The 8,446-nt window shown below is 43.8% G+C and overlaps 1 protein-coding gene across 1 annotated transcript in view; it reads right to left on the reverse strand.

The window, feature by feature from the left end:
• STIL (SCL/TAL1 interrupting locus) overlaps positions 1 to 6,393 on the reverse strand; it is a 62,732-nt gene extending 56,339 nt beyond the window's left edge. The window contains exons 1-2 of the mRNA XM_012000351.1: positions 6,275 to 6,393; positions 2,507 to 2,593 (exon numbers count right to left, since the gene is read on the reverse strand). Coding sequence (XP_011855741.1) covers positions 2,507 to 2,550 — 44 coding nt within the window. The 5' untranslated portion in view covers positions 2,551 to 2,593; positions 6,275 to 6,393. The remainder of the gene's footprint in view (positions 1 to 2,506; positions 2,594 to 6,274) is intronic.
• Between the last annotated feature and the right edge of the window lie 2,053 nt (positions 6,394 to 8,446).

Raw genomic sequence — 8,446 nt, forward strand, 5'->3', positions numbered from 1 at the left:
AAAAAAAAAAAAAAAAAAAGAAAACTCACTTGTAACTCTACTACCAGGAGAATAGACACTCAAAATTTGGCTTATTTGTCCTTTTTATCTATGCATATGTAAATTTATATATACACAAGCTTTTAAAAAAGAACAAGACAATCCTATAAAGTCCCTTTTAAGTAACAGAAAAACGAGTAAAAATCATAAATTTACATTTAAATTTAAACTAAAATCTTTCTTTTCTTTTCTTTTTTTTTTTTTAAAGAGCAGGGCCTTGCTCTGCTGCCCAAGTTGGAGTGCAGGGGCACAATCGTAGCTCACTGCAGCCTTAAACTCCTGGGCTCAAGGGAGCCTCTAGAGCAGCTAGGACCACAAATGTGCACCACCACGTGAGGTTCACTTTCGTATTTTTTGTAGACACAGGGTCCCACTATGTTCCCCAGACTGGTCTTGAACTCATGGTTTCAAGCAATCTTCCTACCTTGGCCTCCCAAAACACTGGGATTATAGGCATGAGCCATGGCTCCTGGACTAAAATCTGTCTTTCTGAACTAATTTCAGATAATTGCTAGACAATACCCAATAGTTATGAAAAGCAAAAAACCTTAATAGATTCTTAATTATTTTCCAATGTTTCCAAAGTTGGTATTTTGGTATAACAAAATACTGCACAAGTTTAATTACTGAAGCATCAAAAGGATATAATTATAAATAATTCCTCAACAAAGATGGCAGGGGCAGTGTAAAGCAAGGTTTCAATATTAAATCATATAGGCTACCATAAAAAACTTTTCATTTTACATGAATGAATAATACAGGAAAACCACAATAAGAAAAAGACCACTAATGGGGCCAGGCCCGGTTGCTCACACCTATAATGTCAGCATTTTGGGAGGCCAAGGGAGGAGGATCACTTGAGGCCAGGAGTTCGAGACCAGCCTGGCCAACAGGGCGAAACCAGCATGGGCGACAAAGTGAGACTCTGTCTCCAAAAAATAAAAAATAAAAAAATAGTAACTAAGCGTACAGTTGGATTGTCTGTAACACAAAAGATAAATGCTTAAGGGGATGGATACCCTATTTCCCATATATGATTATTACACATTGCATGCCTTATAAAAATGTCATATACCCCATAAATATATATACCACGTACCCACAAAAATTTAAATTTTTAAAATTAGAAACAAAATATACTGAACTTGTTACACAACTGTACCCTTCTAAGAACAGAAGTTAAGAAAATTTTTCTGTCTACACGGGGTTTCCCATGTTGCCCAGGCTGATTTTGAACTCCTGAGCTCAAGCAATCTGCCCACCTCAGCCTCCCAAAGTGCTGGGATTACAGGCATGAACCACCTGGCCCACTGACAAATTTCTTTTTTTTTTTTTTTTGAGACGGAGTCTGGCTCTGTTGCCCAGACTGGAGTGCAGTGGCGCCATCTCGGCTTACTGCAAGCTTCGCCTCCCGGGTTCACACCATTCTCCTGCCTCAGCCTCCCAAGTAGCTGGGACTACAGGTGCTCGCCACTACGCCCGGCTAATTTTTTGTATTTGTTTTTAGTAGAGACGGGGTTTCACCGTGTTAGCTAGGATGGTCTCGATCTCCTGACCTCATAATCCGCCCATCTCGGCCTCCCAAAGTGCTGGGATTACAGGCTTGAGCCACCGCGCCAACAAAGTTTGAAATAAGAGATGACAGGGGGGTAGAACACAAGAGCCAAAATTAAAGCAAAAGGAATATATGATAGCCTCCTTGGGTCATGTTTCCCATTATGTTCATCAAGAACATATGGCACAAAGAAAGACATTATAGAGAATAAAGGGGACCCATGAATGTAATTCTAGTTTGGAAGAAAAAAAAATGCACGTCAGCATTAATTGTTGTTCCCTAGGGGAAAAAAGAGCAATAAATGATCCAAAGAGCCAAACAATACAAGTTGATTTGCCCAGTCCCCATAGTAACTAGGGACAGAGAAAATTGGAAGACAGGTGGCAAGCTCCTACTTCACATGACAAAGGCTTAGGAACATCTGAGGAAATTTGGTATACCTAATGTGAAATTATTCGCATCAAGGAATTAGTATTTGTAAGAGGGAAGGAACCCGACCACTTTCCCACTTGTCTAGAAAGTAAACAAACACCGAGGTAATTTTTAGCCTCTTAAGTTCAGGTACTATTTCCCGTCAATAAAGATCTGTGTTATGAAAATAACTGAAGGAGGGGATGGAACTAGTATTTACTGAGTGCCTATTACGTACTAGACCCTTTAGTTTAGTAATCTTATTTAACCATTCACAATAATCTTCTGTGAGACAGAGATTACCATCCTCATTTTACAGATGAGGAACTGAGGCTTAGTTAATTAACTTGATCAAGGTAACCTACCTAACAAGTGGTAGAGCTGGGATATGAACCCAGAATTTCCTGATTCTGAAGATTATGTTCTTTTTTCTCTTCCAACCTACCTTCCCAAGTTATGTGAACAGCTGTAAGACAAATATTTGTAAAAATACTTCTATACCTGGTATTCATCTGGGGCCATGCAAGAGGATATATAGGCTCCATGATGTCTGGTGAATGATTTCTTTAATTTCAAATCCTCAGTATCCTAAAGAATTAAAGAGAATATTACTAATGAATGTAAAAACAAAGAAGAAAAACATGATTTAACGACATATTAAAATTACAGGCAAAATTAGATTACTTCCTATATGAAGTGTGACTATAGATTAATAAGATTAAATGCTTATAGATTCTGCCAATCATTTTCATATGTTACAGTCATTCTGCCAATAAATTACTGTGAATATTTATTCTAGGCAGCAAAATCTACCAATATACCTATCCCTTAAGGAAAGCTCAGATTCTGCCCCAAAACCTTGGTATCAACTTAGTGAGCTTGATAGGGCAGGTCGTATTAAATGTATGAGATTTTGACCAAAAGCCTTACAATCCTCATAAAACCATGAAGCAGCAGAAAAGAATGATTTGGGTTAGATATTTATTGGGCCTACAATGAAGTCATTAAAGAATCTTCAGTGGAAAAAAAAAAAAGTACTGCATTCCCACAAACTGACTTGTGTCACTAAAAAATCAGTGTACTTTTTTTCTTTTTTTTTTGAGACGCAGTCTCGTTCTGTCGTTAGGCTGGAATGCAGCAGCGCAATCTCAGCTCACTGCAACCTCTGCCCCCTGAGTTCAAGTGATTCTCCTGCCTCAGCCTTCTGAGTAGCTGGGACTACAGGTGCATGCCACCACACTCAGCTAATTTTTGTATTTTTAGTAGAGATGGGGTTTCACCATGTTGGTCGGGATGGTCCCGATTTGACCTCATGATCCGCCCACCTCGGCCTCCCAAAGTGCTGGGATTATAGGCATGAGCCACTGCACCCAGCCCAGTATTCTTTTTTTTTAACTCCAGATGCTCTCTCTGGGTACTCTCCTCCACTCCTATTGCTTCTACACTCACCTATCTATAGCAAATCTTTAGCTCCACCTCTCTTCTGAGTTTCAAATCCATTTTCTTTTTTTTTTTTCTTTTGAGACAGGGTCTCACTCTGTAGCCCAGGCTGAAGTAGTACAGTGATGCAATCTCAGCTCACTGCAACCTCCACCACCTGAGCTCAGGTGATCCTCCCACCTCAGCCTCCCGAATAGCTGGGACCACAGGCATTCACTACCGCACCTGGCTAATTTTTTTGTATTTTTTGTAGAGACAGGGTTTTGTCATGTTGCCCAGGCTGGTCTCGAACTCTTGGACTAAAGCAATCCATCCGCCTTAGCCTCGAAAAGTGCTGGGATTATAGGCATAAGCCGCCATGCCTGGATGTTTCAAATCCATATTTCTAACTGTCCACTGGATAGATCCATCTAAGACCTCATAGTCCTTTCTTTAGAGTTTAGTATGTCCTATATTCTTTCAAGTCTTAGAGTTCTTTAGGTCCTGAACATTCTGTATCAATTCTAGGAAAAAGAAACTGTCTAAGGCCGGGTGTGGTGGCTCATTCCTGTAATTCCAGCCCTTTGGGAGGCTGAGGCAGGTGGATCACCTGAGGTCAGGAGTCTGAGACTATCCTGGCCAACATGGTGAAACCCCTTCTCTACTAAAAACACAAAAATTAGCTGGGCATGGTGGTGCACACCTGTAATCCCAGCTAGCCAGGAGGCTGGGACAGGAGAATCGTCTGAACCTGGGAGGCAGAGGTTGCAGTGAGCCGAGATTGTCCCACTGCACTCCAGCCTGGGCAAGAGAGTGAGTCTCTGTCTCACGCTGTGTGAAGCAAGATAAAGAAGAAAAGGATAATTAATCCAGGTGCAGAGATTATTTAGAAGAGACTTTTTAGATAAAGTCAGAGGCTGAAAATCCTATTGAAAATGTTCTTATACCTTGTTCAAGGCAGAGAAAAATGTGTTCTTAATAAAGTTGACTAGGCCAGGCACGGTGGCTCATGCCTGTAATCCCAACACTTTGGGAGGCCGAAGCAGGCAGATCACAAGGTCAGGAGATTGAGACCATCCAGGCTAACATGGTGAAACCCCGTCTCTATTAAAAATACAAAAAATTAGTGGGGCGTGGTGGCGGTCACCTGTAGTCCCAGCTACTCGGGAGGCTGAGGCAGGAGAATGGCGTGAACCCAGGAGGCGGGGCTTGCAGTGAATGGAGATTGCACCACTGAACTCTAGCCTGGGTGACAGAGCGAGACTCTGTCTCAAAAAAAAAATGTTGACTAAAAAGTCCTTCTTAGAAATATCTGGACTTAAAAGGTTTAATGCAGCTTCCATGGAATGCAGGCTTTAAATCCTAAAACCCTTCCTTAGTACTTGGTTGTCACGGATAACAGTATTCACGTGGATAACTATAACTCTACAAAGTATAAAAAGTGCCAATTTTTTCTTCATTAAACAGAAGTATCTTAAAATGTGCTATTTGTGTCTTCTTTATTCATTGGAGTGAAAAGATGGATAATGTTGATTTCTCATTTTAAAACAATATACATAAGGTAGTTTCACTGTCAGTGTTGTACAAGCAATTAAAGCTAATGAAACTAAAACCACACAACATCTATACCTAGCAAAACATATTCTCAGGTGAAGGCATCATCGTATACAATAGAAACCTTCAAATCATCCTCACCCCTTCTTCCATACAAATAATCTTTCCATACCCACCAACTCAGTTGCTAACTTCATCAACTCTCACGGTACTTATGGAAAAAGTCCCCACAGTGCTGCTAGAAGGGTATTTCCATATAAATCTGATCAAATTATTCTCCTGCTTTAAAAGTCAATGGCTCATGTCAGGCGCGGTGGCTCACGCCTGTAATCTCAACATTTTGGGAGGCCGAGGTGGGTGGATCACCTGAAGTCAGGAGTTCGAGACCAGCCCGGCCAATATGGTGAAACCCTGTCTCTAGTAAAAATACAAAAAACTGCTGAGCGTGGTGGCATGTGCCCATAATCCCAGCTACTAGGGAGGCTGAGGCAGGAGAATCGCTTGAACCCGGGGGACGGAGGTTGCTGTGAGCCAAGATCATGCCACTTCACTCCAGCCTGGGCCAAAGAGTGAAACTGCGTCTCAAAAATAAAAATAAAAATAATTTTTTTAAAAAAGCCGATGGCTCTTCTTTACACACAGAATAAAGGATCTTCACAATCCAGCCCCACTCTATTATTCCAACTTTAACCCCCATCCACTCATCCTACATTCCAGTCAAACTGAACTACTTGCAGTGCCCCAGTTTCAGTATCTGCACAGGCTGCCCCCCCTTAACTTGGAATGCCCTGGTAAACCCCCGCCATCCCTCACAATCCAACTCGAATGTCACTTCCTCTGTGAAACCTTCTCCCAAACACCCTGGTGATGGTACTATACTGTCTCTGTATTCACACGCATAGCATTCTCGCACTTTGCGGCTTACACTTTACTTCCAGTAGTCCACGAACTTCAAACATTAACTGATCCCTTTACTACGTAGCAGAGTGTAAGCCAGAAATTGTGAGGAATGCAAGAGGGAGCATTCAAGGTTTCAGGCCTCAAGAAATTCCCACCGTAAAAACAACTTTAAATGGCACGTTATCGACTGCAAACCTCTTTCGCATATCTTAGCTCAGATCATACCCAAAGATTTCAAGGAATGCTTAATTTCTCCCACTAGCTCCCCTTCTCGTCATCGGCTCCAGGCTCCTGGAGGGCGGAACCCACTACAAGGCTTTGAATGTTCCCACCAACCTTCCCCGGGCCCCGCTGCCGCCCCTCAAGGGGGAACCAGGAGCACAAAGCTCCACTTACCGCAACTTCCGCGGAGCTGAGGTCTGTTTGCAGGGTAGAAGCAGGAGCCGGCTCCAGGAAGCACCACCGCCTCACCACCAACTCCGGTACCGCCTCTGGGACGTTGGGGTCGCGGGAACCTAGGCGGCAAACACAGGCTCGCGAAACCGAAGGCCGCGCCGCGCCTGCTGACTGGTCAGAAACCCCGCCAGTCAGGGAGCGGGGGTGGTGCTAGAGCGCCGCGCACAGTCGCCGTTACGTACTGGCGTGCCAACCAATCAGCGCCCCGCGCTGGTTCTGCGCTCGACCAATCCCAAGTCTTCTTGGAGAACTGCGGGCGCCATCGGCGCTCCAGGATCGAAGTTCCGAGGATTTAAACCTTTCATTTCGTCAACGGTTAAGTTCCGGGGCGGGGTAGGCTTTCCGCTAGCGCAATGGAAAGCCCAGCTAGGTAGACGGAGGAGCGAGTGGCAGATGAAGCCGGAAGTGCTCTATAAGACGGTCATCGGTCGGCTACTGGAAGCGGACACCTGAAGAACAGTAACCAAACTATTTACCCGAAAGCACAAAAGACAAAGTTAGAGTTCTTCCAGTTTCTTACTTTTTAATCTTTATTCTAAAATTTACATTTTAATTTTTCCTTTTTCTGATCACTTATCCTCAAGTTCTAGATTTCTTCCAGTTTATTTCCTAGGAAGCCATCTGTGTTACTGATATTATTTATTTATTTATTTATTTTTGAGGTGGAATCTCACTCTGTCGCCCAGGCTGGAGTGCGATGGCGCGATCTCGGCTCACCGCAACCTCCCCCTCCCGAGTTCAAGCCATTCTCCTGTCTCAGGCTTCCAAGTAGCTGAGATCTACCACCCACCACCACGCCCGGCTAATTTTTGTGTTTTTTAGTAGAGACGGGGTTTTACCACGTTGGCTAGGCTGGTCTTGAACTCTTGACCTCAGGTGATCCACCCGCCTTGGCCTCCCAAAGTGCTGGGATTACAGGCGTGAGCCACCACGCTGGGCCCAAATTTTTATTTATTAATTTATTGATTGATTGAGACGGGGTCTTGCTCTGTCGCCCAGGCTGGAGTGCAGTGGCACTATCTTGGCTCACTGCAACTCACTGCACACTGCCTTCCAGGTTCAAGCAATTCTCCTGCCTCAGCCTCCCGAATAGCTGGGGTTACAGGCAAGCACTACCACGGCCGGCTAGTTTTTGTATTTTTAGTAGAGACCAGGTTTCACCATGTTGGCCGCCAGGCTGATCTGGAATTCCTGACCTTAAGTGATCTGCCCACCTCGGCCTCTGAAACTGCTGGGATTACAGGAGTGAGCCACCGCCCCCAGCAAAGTAACATAAAAATTTTAAATTCTCGTTGAATAGAAGAAAAGAATGTGACTTAAATTTATAAACCATATATGCCTATCTCTACAACTATTAATATTATATATAGTATTGATATTTTATGTATTTATGTACAGTCAGCCCTCTATCAGTGGGTTCCATATCCACGGATTCAGCCAACCACAAATGGAAATATTCAGAGGGGAAAAAAACAAAATAACAACAATAAAAATAATACAAATCCAGTCTGGGCAACATGGCAAAACCCTATCTCTACAAAAAATACAAAAAATTCACCAGGCATGGTGGCATGTGCCTGTAGTCCTACTACTTGGGAGGCTGAGGTGGGAGGATGGCTTGAACTGGGGAGGCAGAGGTTGCAGTGAACTGAGATTGTGCCACTGCACTCCAGCCTGGGTGACAGATCAAGACCCTGCCTCAAAAATAATAATACAAATAAGACACACATATTGGGTGCGGTAACTCCTGCCTGTAATCCCAACACTTTGCAAGGCTGAGATGGGAGGATCGCTTGAGACCAACAGTTCAAGACCAGCCTGGGCAATATAGCAGCATCCTGTTTCTACAGAAAATTTAAGAATTAGTGGGATGTGGTAGTACAGGCCTGTAGCCCTAGCTACTGGGAAGGCTTAGGTGGGAGGATTGCTTGTGCCCAGGAGTTTGAGGCTGCAGTGAGCTATGATTGTACCACTGCACTCCAGCCTGGGTGACAGAGTGAGACCCTATCTCGCAAATAATTTAAAACCATAACCACTTTGACCAGGCGCAGTGGCTCATGCCTGTAATCCCAGCACTTTGGGAGGCTGAGGTGGGCGGATCACCTGAGGTCG

Source organism: Mandrillus leucophaeus, unplaced genomic scaffold (assembly GCF_000951045.1).
Source record: "Mandrillus leucophaeus isolate KB7577 unplaced genomic scaffold, Mleu.le_1.0 Scaffold626, whole genome shotgun sequence".
Taxonomy (NCBI): Eukaryota; Metazoa; Chordata; class Mammalia; order Primates; family Cercopithecidae; genus Mandrillus; species Mandrillus leucophaeus.